The following is a 12,107-nucleotide window of genomic DNA, read 5'->3' on the forward strand; positions in this document are numbered from 1 at the left end:
CCTGTTACTACAGGATTCTGCTTAATAGCACTTCTGATATTAACAACTTCTGATTAACAGCAACATTTCACCAGGAACCAATCCTGGCCCATTGACTTTATTGTTAATGAGATTTGGATACTGGCAATGGCATGCCACTGACTGAACTCTTTTGAAAGAAAGGCCCTGACTGCAGGCAGGTTTGAGGGGCTGCAGCCAGGGAACGAAGCACTAGGATGTGCCATTCCTAGCTGCAACTCTGCAAACATGCCTACGGCTGATGCTCGGCAAGCCCCAGAGCTTCCTTTCCTGGCTGCAGCCCGGTAAACCTACTTTGTCGTTTATTGGCAACTTCGAAATAACAGCAACTCTTTGTCAGGAACTGAGAAGTTGCTAATAAGCGTAATCCACTGTATTTGCATTTTGCTTATCTTGGCATATTCCAAAATTTTAAGAAAATGTAACTGCTACATCTGTCTTTCTTCTAAGATTTTATTACTACAAGGTTTTTGGGTTTTTTTGGGCCAGTGATTTAAAACTATGATTCTTTCTACCACCTTGAGATCAATGGGTCTAACATCCACAATTTAAAACTATTGTTAACATTTCAAAGCACAAACTTAAAATAGCCATGACAACTACGAAGAGGTGCCCAAGCGCAAAAATTATTTTCAAACAGCGTGACAGGAATCAGGTGGCTTTTTTTCTTTTTTTTTTTTTAAATAAACTTAAAGCATCTCAATTTTCTCCATAAGGATTACAGTAAAAATCTTCTGGAGTCACTCTGGGCCAGTCAATTTCCTGCATTAACCAAGAAACAAATCTCCTTTGCCCCAGCCTCCTCCAGCTAAAGTGCCCTCTCCCCTTCACCTCTCACTGTATATACAGTGCTGAAGTTAGCCAACTGCACATTTTGTCTCTCCCACTCGGGATTTTTCCAATTTTGCCTCAGATATTGGCCACCACCAGAAGCAACACATCAGAGCAGAAAGACCAATGGTCTGATCCATAGAATTTTCAATACTGTTCCCAATGACAATATTACACTAATTTCTATTAGGTTCTAACATCTCTGTAAATCAGAGTGGGCGCAAAGAAAAAAGATTTTCAGACGCTTCTGTGTATTGAGTACGTTTAGTGCTACACAATTCAGAATGTGCCAAAATAGCACACCATGATGCAAATACATAAGGGGGGAGGGGGAAGAGACACACAGACAGAAAGCAGAACTAGAACAATTTACCAACCTTTACAGATTTTGTCACCAGACTGCAAATGAAATCCATGAAACCCAGGTCTTTGTAGCAGTGTGTAATCAAAGCACCCCTAGCAAGGGGGACTCCTGGTTTCTGTCCAAGACAAAAAGAAAAGAAAAAGGATTTAAAAAATATAAATAAAATTAGAATATGCTAAAGTGAAATCAAACACACACACAAACTTCATTCATCTCTCCAAACCATATTAAATGATCACAGATATCCTGATTTAAACTGAAACAAGTAATGGTTTCCTCTCACTGGACTTCATTTCATCCCCTTAATTTTATATCAATTAGTTGTACATATAATTTTATATGTTTCCAAGTTGACTGCAAACATACTGCATAATAAAAAGCAGATTTTTTTTTCCTTTGCCAAAACCAGGGCTGTAATGAATTCTCCTTTAAAGAGAGAGATCAGGAACAACATGTGGACGTTGTAGTCCCAATGCTGCAACAGAATCTTGTAGCCACGACCCACATCCATGGAGCTGCAAACAGGGGATTGGGGGGAGGAGGTGCATGATAATAGATACAATATCAGGACCAGGACCTTACTAAGTTCTATTTCTCATACATCCTCTGAACTGTATCTTTTAGCTATTTTACCTTAATTGGATGCAACCAATTCCATTTATGAGTTGGGTCTCCAATTTTTAACAGCTGAATAACTCTCACAAACAATTTAGTCTCATGGTACGGCAAGACACAACCAACCAAACTGTCCTCGTTGTAAAGATGGATATGAAACCTAAGGAAAAAAGCAAACACAATCAGAAATTTCATAGCACGAGGTCCATACATGCTATTCTTGCAACACAGGTTGCAAATAAAAACCTGAAACATAGAATGCCATGCTGAATCAGGCATGAAGTGCATCTAGACCTGTATACTGTCTCCGACAGCATCCAGGACCAGATGCTCAGTCCAAAAAGCAAGACACCCTGCACTCAGCAGTTATGGAATAACCTGCTCACAGGGAAATTGTCTTTCTACTCTAATTAGTTAAAAGTAGATCTGTCAAGCGACTAAAAAAAATTAAATTGCAATTAATCGCGCTATTAAACAATAAGAGAATACCATTTATTTAAATATATTTGGATGTTTTCTATATTTTCACATATTTTGATTTCAATTACAACACAGAATAAAAAGTGTACAGTGCTCACTTTATATTTATGCTTGATTACAAATCTTTGCACTGTAAAAAACAAAATAGTATTTTTCAGTTCACCTAATACAAGTACAGTAGTGCACTCTTTATCATGAAAGTTGAACTTAACTGTAGAATGATGTACAAAAAACCTGCATTCAAAAATAAAACAATGTAAAGTTTTAGAGCCTGCAAGTCCACTCAGTCCTACTTCTTATTCAGCCAATCGCTAAGACAAACAAGTTTGTTTACATTTGCAGGAGATAATGTTGCCCACTTCTTGTTTACAATGTCACCTGAAAGTGGGACCAGGTGTTCAGATAGCACGGTTGTAGCCGATATTGCAAGATATTTATGTACTAGATGCGCTAAAGATTCACACGTCCCTTCATTCTTCAACCACCATTTCAGTGGACATGTGTCCATGCTGATGACGGTTCAGCTCAATAACAATCCAAAGCACTGAAGACCAAGGCATGTTCATTTTCATCATCTGAGTCCGATGCCACCAGCAGAAGGTTGATTTTCTTTTTTGGTGGTTCAGGTTCTGTAGTTTCCGCATCAACGTGTTGCTCTTTTAAGACTTCTGAAAGCATGCGCCACACCTTGTCCCTCTAAGATTTTGGAAGGCATTTCAGATTCTTAAATCTCGGGTCAGTTAGAAATCTCATATTGGTACCTTCTTTGCATTCTGTGAAATCTGCTGTGAAAATGTTCTTAAAACAAACACATGCTGGGTCATAATCCGAGACTGCTATAACATGAAATATATGGCAGAATGCGGGTAAAAGAGAGCAGGAGACATACAATTCTTCCCCAAGGAGTTCAGTCACAAATTTAATTAACGAGTGTCATTAGCATGGAAGCATGTCCTCTGGAACGATGGCCGAAGCATGAAGGGCCAATACAATTGTTTAGCATATCTGGCAGGTAAATACCTTGCCATGCCAGCTGAAAAGTGCCATGCAAATGCCTGTTCTCACTTTCTGGTGACATTGTAAATAAGAAGAGTGCAGCATTATCCCCTGTAAATGTAAACAAATGTGTTTATCTTAGCGATTGGCTGAAAAAGAAGTAGGACTGAGTGGACTTGTAGGCTCTAAAGTTTTACATTGTTTCGTTTTTGAGTGCAGTCATGCAACAAAAAAAGTCTACATTTGTAAGTTGCACTTTCACAACAAGAGATTGCACTACAGTACTTGCATGAGGTGAATTGAAAAATACTATTTGTTTATCATTTTTACAGTGCAAATATTTGTAATAAAAAACAACATATACTTTGATTTCAATTACAACACAGAATACAATTTATATGAAAATGTAGAAAAAAATCCAGAAATATTTAATAAATTTCAATTGGTGTTCTATTAACAGTGCAATTAAAACTGCGATTAATCGCAATTAATTTTTTTGATCATGATTAATTGTTTGAGTTAATCGCGTGAGTTAACTGTGATTAATTGACAACTCTTGCTAAAGGGAAACAAACATTTCATTTTCAAAGATTTTAAAGCCAGCGAGGATCATTATGATAACCTGGTTTGAGCTTCAGCATAACAGGGCAGAGCAATTCTGCAACCCAATGGATGCATTTGTAACAGCCATTCGTGCTTCAGTATTATTAAATATTTTCCACTTTCTATATTTGCAAACATCTTATGTAAATAAGGACAGTAGCATATTACAAAATATTTAGTCCATTTTATCTCCCATTCTTTTCAGTTCCTTGGAATTAAAAAATATTTAGCACATACCAATATATTACACTAGACTATACCGGACAGAGTTCACATATTACATTGAAAATACATCAATTTTACATAGCCTCTTTCATTCTGAACGTTATCAAATAAATGCCTCTGTTGGATCATATTAAAGAAGTTCTGTATTAAAATCACAAATGAGTTTGATTCCCCATAGTTTAAATTCCAGGGTATTACTAATTAAGAGATCTCTTGGTTTTTGGTACGGTTTCTCTCGCTCTATGTGTGAAACTTGCAAGCTGCTAATTGTGTTAGTACATTCTAAGACAGAGTCTGTTCTCAAAGCAATTCTTTGTAACAACAAACTACTCACACAGAGAGAGACTCAAAGCAATACTCTGTAACAACAGAGACAGCACCCAGAGACTCCCCGCCCTTTTGTCGTATTCATCTCGCTTTGTTAACAATTGTGATTAAAATAGAGATAGAGGATGTATGTGGATGGATGCTTGGTGTGGATAATAACTGAATGATCAGGGAGGTGCCAGCCTAAGAATGTAGTGTCCATGAGCTGAAGAAAGCTTCAAGTGGAAATAACCAGAGGACCCCGGAGGGAAGACTGGAATCCACCCAACAGCCTCAAGGACGGGAGAACCAAAGAACAAGATAACATCTGGCAGCATGGAGCCTTCAGGACTGTGCCATCTGCTGACTGATTCAGCAACAGCATGATGAAGCAATTCCCATAGACTGGCATAGGAAGAAATTCCTATAAAAATGGACTCTAGAAAGTGAGAACTTTGGGGTCTGATTCTGCAAACCAACTTCCAGGAGCATCAGATGAGCTTCTGACAAGGCCCTGCTCCCTCCTCATGTCTAGGCCACCTGGCCAGTGGCTTGGCATGAGCAACTCTAAGGCTGGTAACTATGATAACAACCTTGCAGAACGTGTGTGTGTGAACAAATATGAAATTGAATGGAATGTTACAGTTATAACTAACTGCTTACTATGATTCTTCCTGTATACACAATAAATGTGGCATTTTGCCTTTTCCCCTTTCATAAGATCCTGCTGGTTTTTATTTTATTGGTATAACACCTCATAAAATCCTGCAAAATGTAACAGCTGCTTCTCCGTCCCAGAAGAGCCAACCACAAAACTGGGAAACTTTGGTAAAGGACAATTAGACAAACCCATACACAGAATGCCATGGAATTTTTAATAGTCCCAGAGAGCATACAGACCCTGGTTAAATTCTCTTGTAACAGACCCATATTCTAATTTGCAAGGAACTAAATTTATCTTGCCTAGTAAAGATGAACATCTGAGTTGATTGTGCCAGGATTTGAACCTGTAGTTCAAGGAATCTAAGTTCAAATCACACCCAAACTATTCTAACAAAAAAAAAAAAAAAAAAAAAAAAGGTGTGTGTCTCAAACTTATCTATTGACATGCATGCGATTTATATGATTACCTGTGAATTAGCCACTCCAAGCACTTTTGTGCTGGTTTAAGCATGAAGTAAGGAGACAAATGAATCAGGAATGATGAAATATTCTCATCCAGCTGCTCATTTACTGCTTTAGTCTGAACACTGCGTTCCAAGCCCTTTGATGTGAGACTGAACAAAGTAGAATGAAACATCTCAAAAGAAGGATCAATCCCCATTAGCTCTTCTAGGCCAGTGCACCCTAGGAGAGAAAATGGTGAAAATGGCTTAACACAACACAAGTTCTCTACCTCAAAACATTCTTCTCCTACCCATCGAAGAATCATCAACATTAGTCTGCTATTTCATACTGCACTCCTGTACATCACTTTCATTGAATGAGTCATGCAAACTAAACTATTATGGTCAAATGTTTTCCCCCCTCCCATAACTGTAATGTCATACTGTTACACAAAGTATATTTTGCCACACTAGAGATAGAGACAACAATTCAAGCAGGCAAGCATACTTTACTAGAGATCTGGGGACAGGAGTAGAAACCAGTAACTCTGTAATTCTAATTCCCACTCTGACAGTAAAGTTCTATCTGTGAATTTGGACAAATCATACCCTCCCTCTGCCTCAGTTTCTTCATCTGTAAAATCAGTACTTATTGCTCTTGCCTTATAGGAATGTTACAAGGAGCAAAATGCTATAACAATGGTAAAAAGTATTAAGAGTCTTCTATGTACAGAACACACAGCAGAATAACCAAAATGGAATTTTCTACAGACGATCACTGAACATGTCTAGGAGCGGAGCTTTTGCTGCATTTAGACAGTTTTTAAATTGGCGGGGGAAAAGTACAACATAACTTTTCACCAAAACACAAGCATAAGAAATTAAAAACTTTTTAGAACTAAACTAAAATACATTATTTTCTGATCTATGAGATACATAGGCATGATGCAAAGAACAGTGTATATAGCCAATGAGTTGTTCTTCCTTTTACAGCATAATAAAATTTTAAAAAAAAAAACTATTTCATTATTGTAGACAGGCTTGTAAATACTACAAACTAAGTGCAAAGTGACTTTGGGTGCAAGTAAAGCAAGGAAACCAACCAACAGAGGGAGACATGAGAGAAACAAATGTTCAAATACATCAGGGGTTCGCAAGCTGGTGGTTGGGACCCCTCAGGGGGTGGTGAGGTAATTATAGGGGGGGTTGCAAGCTGTCAGCCTCCACCCCAAACCCCGCTTTACACCCAGCATTTATTATGGTGTTAAATATATTAAAAAGTGTTTTTAATTTATAAAGAGGGAGGGGAAAATCTCACTCAGAGGCTTGCTATGTTAAAGGGGTCACCAGTTCAAAAGTTTGAGATCCACTGAAATACATGGATTCTCTTGGTGCTTAAATTCAAAGTTAACAGATACCTATGTTACATTAGATATAGATTGAGATAAGCTAAAAGGTCATCATCATGTTAAAACGAGGTCGATTTAATAAACTAGGTTAAAAGTAGTTTCAGGTACTACGCTTGCCCCGGAATCTCTCTCGTAACTTCTGAGGTTTTACAAACACATTTTTCTATTTTAAGAAGTTTTACTCTCCTACATTCCAGTGGGAAAGACTTACACAAATAGGGAGACTATAAAAGAGAAAGAGAAAACTAACTAAATCGAAGTGCTTTCAAAGGCACAAAGAAAAATAGGACAATTTTTTCCTCTAATCACTTTCAGTCATAGTGTTACCCTCAACAGAAGGTCATAACATTTTCTGACAGAAATGTGGCGTTTAAGCATCCGATGAAGTGAGCTGTAGCTCACGAAAGCTTATGCTCAAATAAATTGGTTAGTCTCTAAGGTGCCACAAGTACTCCTTTTCTTTTTGCGAATACAGACTAACACGGCTGCTACTCTGTAAGCTGACAGTGTCTGAATCCTCGCACTTACCTATTGCAAAGAAGGTGTCTCTGTCAATATTGGCAGCTTCCTTGCAATCAAACAGCAAGGATGCTGCTTCACTTCGAGACAAAAGGCTGGGGTCATTCTGAGGGAGAGCGAGCCGTTTCAGCTGGTGGGCGAGGGACGTCATTTTTTATATTTCTCTGGCAAAAGCCTAAATGTTAAAATAAGTAAAATAAAACTCACCACACACCAACAAAGCAACCCTGCAACAAACTGCATTTGATCTCTGCCCTAGTTTTCAGCAGGGCCTGAGTTTACCGACAATAAAATACCAGAGCAACTGACTGAAGGCGAGTTGGTACCAAGGCGTTCAGCGGGCACACGCGGGTGTAGCGCGGGGACGGGACATACCAAGTTCTTGTATGGTCACACTGCTGCGTTCCCGGTGACTCGCCACCACCCCGACACAGAGCAACTCATCACCCCCCGGCCGCCGGGCCCAGCGCGCTGAAAAATTTCCCAGAGCACAAGCTCTGCCCAAGCACCCGGGGTGTTTCCATGCAGCGGGGGCCAGACACCCCAGCGCTGCCGGGCCGAGAGGGGGGCGGGAGTGGGGGACGCTGGCTCTGCCCGAGCCTCATGGGGGGTCCCCGCCGCCCAAGCACCCGGGAGCTGGCGGGAGGGGGGGGGTGGCGCTGCCCGTCTCACGGCGGGGGCGGGGAGGGCCGGTCCCTACCGAGCTCCCGCCGCACGCGCCTTGAGAGGCAGAGAAGCGAGGCGACCTACCCCCGCGGCCACGTGCGTCAAGCAGCCTCACCTCTGACCCGGAACCGGTAGCGCTGAAGGGGGCAAAAAAAACAACAACAACAAACCCGGCACGGCCAGTTGGGAGACTGAGCATGCGCGCCCCAAGTCAAGTGGCGAGCTCTGGGCGGGGCTGGGGGCCCGCGAGCTGGCTCGGAGTGCGCGCGACCCGCGCCGCAGTCGACAGCAGAGCGCTCGAGCCTCTCGCGTGCAGTCGCTGCGTGGGATGGGGCGGGGTTGAGCCGCGCTGCCGGGGGTTCGCTGTGTGTAAGCAGGCGTCGGTCCCTGCTCCGCCTTGGCTGTGGGGCGGGGCGCCCCTAGCGGCGGGAGGCAGCGCGGCCAGTTCTGTGGTTGGGAGCTGCGGGATGTTTTGAAGCAAGCTTCCAGCTCGCGTGGTGGTGCCGGGACCATTGCAGCTGTGAAGCCCCAAGGCCCCAAAACCAGAGGGCAAATAAGAACTACCCATAATCTGTCAGTTTCCTAAGCTTAGAAGCTGCCTGGGAGAGGGACCATTATTTTGCCTTGGGGTTGTACAGCACCTAGCACAGCAGCAGGGTCTTCTAAGCCCCACTGAAAATAATTATTAATGTAAAATCTCATTAATTTTAAGAACGGCTCTTGATTTTTGAGTGCTTGGGGTTGGCAATGCTGAAAAATGACCCATCTTCCTACCAAATAGCTTCAGAAGGTCCTGTGCTGTGTAATATAAAGCCACCGGCCAGTTTAAAACCCTTATTTGTTACACTCAGGGATAATGTACTCAAAACCAAAATGAGAATGTGTTTTGTGAGAAAGTGGGAGAAATAGGGGGGACATCAAAATTAAAGCCAATAAAAATTAATTTAAAATTTTGATTCTGTTTTTAATCAAAATTTGATCCCCAAAAGCAAATAATTCATGTTTTGCTTGATTTTTCACCCATTTTTCAACAAACAATGGAAATGATTTACTTTTTTAATTTTGAAAGTCTGAGAACATTTTTGTGAAATTATTTTCCTCTACAATTAAGACCGTGACAAATTTATTGCCCACTAATGCTACCTTAGGCAGCAATAACTTGCCATGCAATGTAAATGCAAACAACCAATACAAGTATAATCCTATATCTTGGAAAGATTTATGCACGTGCTTAATTTTAATACTAGAAGTAGTTCCATTGACTTCAGTGGGACTATGCACAGTGTTATAATAACGTTAATAACGTAATAACGTTAATAACGCATTATTAAGGATCTACAACCTATCCTAAAGGATGACCCAACACTCTCACAAATCTTGGGAGACAGGCCAGTCCTTGCCTACAGACAGCCCCGCAACCTGAAGCAAATACTCACCAACAACCACATACCACACAACAGAACCACTAACCCAGGAACTTATCCTTGCAACAAAGCCCGTTGCCAACTGTGCCCACATATCTATTCAGGGGACACCATCACAGGGCCTAATAACATCAGCCACACTATCAGAGGCTCGTTCACCTGCACATCCACCAATGTGATATATGCCATCATGTGCCAGCAATGCCCCTCTGCCATGTACATTGGTCAAACTGGACAGTCTCTACGTAAAAGAATAAATGGACACAAATCAGATGTCAAGAATTATAACATTCATAAACCAGTCGGAGAACACTTCAATCTCTCTGGTCACGCAATCACAGACATGAAGGTCGCTATCTTAAAACAAGTTTCAGAGGAACAGCCGTGTTAGTCTGTATTCGCAAAAAGAAAAGGAGTACTTGTGGCACCTTAGAGACTAACCAATTTATTTGAGCATGAGCTTTCGTGAGCTACAGCTCACTTCATCAGATGTTTACCGTGGAAACTGCAGCAGACTTAGGTAGCAAGGTAGCCTGTTTCCTCTTGCTTTTTCCTACCCCCCCCCCCAGATGTTCTGGTTTAACTTGGATTTAAACCTGGAGAATGGTCAGTTTAGATGAGCTATTACCAGCAGGAGAGTGAGTTTGTGTGTGTATGGGGGTGGGGGGGATGTGAGAAAACCTTGATCTATGCAGGAAATAGCCCGACTTGATTATGTAAAGAGTTGTCACTTTGGATGGGCTAGCACCAGCAGGAGAGTGAATTTGTGTGGGGGGGTGGAGGGTGAGAAAACCTGGATTTGTGCTGGAAATGGCCCACCTGTTGATCACTTTAGATAAGCTATTACCAGCAGGACAGTGGGGTGGGAGGAGGTATTGTTTCATGATTTCTGTGTGTATATAAAGTCTGCTGCAGTTTCCACGGTAAACATCTGATGAAGTGAGCTGTAGCTCACGAAAGCTCATGCTCAAATAAATTGGTTAGTCTCTAAGGTGCCACAAGTACTCCTTTTCTTTTATCTTAAAACAAAAAAACTTCAAATCCAGACTCCAGCGAGAAACTGCTGAATTGGAATTCATTTGCAAATTGGATACTATTAATTTAGGCTTAAATAGAGACTTGGAGTGGCTAAGTCATTATTTAATAAATTGGTTAGTCTCTAAGGTGCCACAAGTCCTCCTCCTCTTTTATTAAGCACAGTTTAACCCTCTGTGTGCTTAATAAAGCACACTTCCATGTTTTAAAACCCCACACATTACTGAAGAGTATATTTTTGCAAAAGACAGAGCTATTAAAAAAGTGTTTACCAGGTTACCATAGACAGGTCATTAAAATCAGTATTTATTAGCAATATGATTATTTCAAATACTCTTGTTCAGAAAAGGCAAACAGGAAGTGCTCTGTTATAAATTCTGAAAGTTGTACAGGTTTTTCATGCACCGCTAGAAAAACGCCTCATTAAGGCTGGAGTGTCTGCTGTTTTGTTTTGTTAAACGCAAAGCAGCAAGGGTTCAGAATCGTCTCAAGAGCTCCCATACGGAGTTAATTAGGTGCACTTAAAGGGGAGCTGACTGAGCCGTTTCCCCTGTGGGAAGACAGAGGTGTTTTTGATCAAACATTAGCATCGGGAATTCTGGTAAAATATATAAATATAGGGATTATGGGGAAAGGTGGTTGGTTGGTTGGTTTTTTAATTCCCTAACAGTAAAGCTTAATAAAGGCAGAGACATTTCTCAAGTTTGTGTTATTTGTGTTAAACTAGGACTCCTGAGATAAACTTTGAACTTCAGACGCTTTTTTTTATGTTTAAGCCTGAGCCGTCACTTCAAGTTGTTCAGGCTCTGGTGCTAGTACATAGCCCTGATAATGGTTATTGCTATGGTAAAGGTATCATAGCTCAGATTAATCCTGTAACTAGTTACTGGTAATCGCTTTTGAAGATTGAAGTAAATCAGATAAGCCATTTTTGAATTCTGTGTTTGGGGGGGAAAACAACTTTTTATGTTTTAAAATCTTTGTGATTTTTGTGAATTCATAGTTAGAAAATAGCTTGCTTTAAATATCTACATTTGTGACTAACTTAATCCCCTGTGAGAATTAGCGCACAGGTCATGTCTGAAAAGATTTGGTTAAGAGATACAAAAGCTGGAAACTAGGGCTGTCAAGCGATTAAAAAAGATTAATCGCACAATTAAACAATAATAGCATACCATATATTTAAATTTTTTGGATGTTTTCTAAATTTTCAAATATATTGATTTCAATTACCACACAGAATACAAAGTGTACAGTGCTCACTTTATATTTATTTTTATTACAAATATTTGCACTGTAAAACAACAAAAGAAATAGTATTTTTCAATTCCCCCATTACAAGTACTGTATTGTAATCTCTTTATCATGAAAATTGAACTTATAAATTTAGAATTATGTAAAAAAATAACTGCATTCAAAAACAAAAGAATGTAAAACTTTAGAGCAGGGTTTCCCAAACTTGTGGCTTGTTCAGGGTAAGCCCCTGGCGGGTTGTGAGACACTTTGTTTA

At 40.4% G+C, this 12,107-nt stretch overlaps 1 protein-coding gene across 4 annotated transcripts in view; it reads right to left on the reverse strand.

Annotated features, from left to right (window-relative positions):
- The window catches only part of HEATR1 (HEAT repeat containing 1), a 54,420-nt gene extending 46,014 nt beyond the window's left edge, over positions 1 to 8,406 (reverse strand). The window contains exons 1-5 of one of the 4 annotated variants that reach the window (XM_073338175.1): positions 8,223 to 8,406; positions 7,482 to 7,647; positions 5,569 to 5,785; positions 1,847 to 1,988; positions 1,227 to 1,328 (exon numbers count right to left, since the gene is read on the reverse strand). In XM_073338175.1, the coding sequence (XP_073194276.1) occupies positions 1,227 to 1,328; positions 1,847 to 1,988; positions 5,569 to 5,785; positions 7,482 to 7,623 (603 nt within the window). In that variant the 5' untranslated portion in view covers positions 7,624 to 7,647; positions 8,223 to 8,406. Of the gene's footprint in view, positions 1 to 1,226; positions 1,329 to 1,846; positions 1,989 to 5,568; positions 5,786 to 7,481; positions 7,648 to 7,679; positions 7,764 to 8,172 lie in introns of those variants that run through there. The other 3 variants (XM_073338178.1, XM_073338176.1, XM_073338179.1) reach the window with 3 other exon arrangements.
- Between the last annotated feature and the right edge of the window lie 3,701 nt (positions 8,407 to 12,107).

The sequence above is a fragment of the Lepidochelys kempii genome, chromosome 3 (genome assembly GCF_965140265.1).
Source record: "Lepidochelys kempii isolate rLepKem1 chromosome 3, rLepKem1.hap2, whole genome shotgun sequence".
Lineage (NCBI taxonomy): Eukaryota > Metazoa > Chordata > Testudines > Cheloniidae > Lepidochelys > Lepidochelys kempii.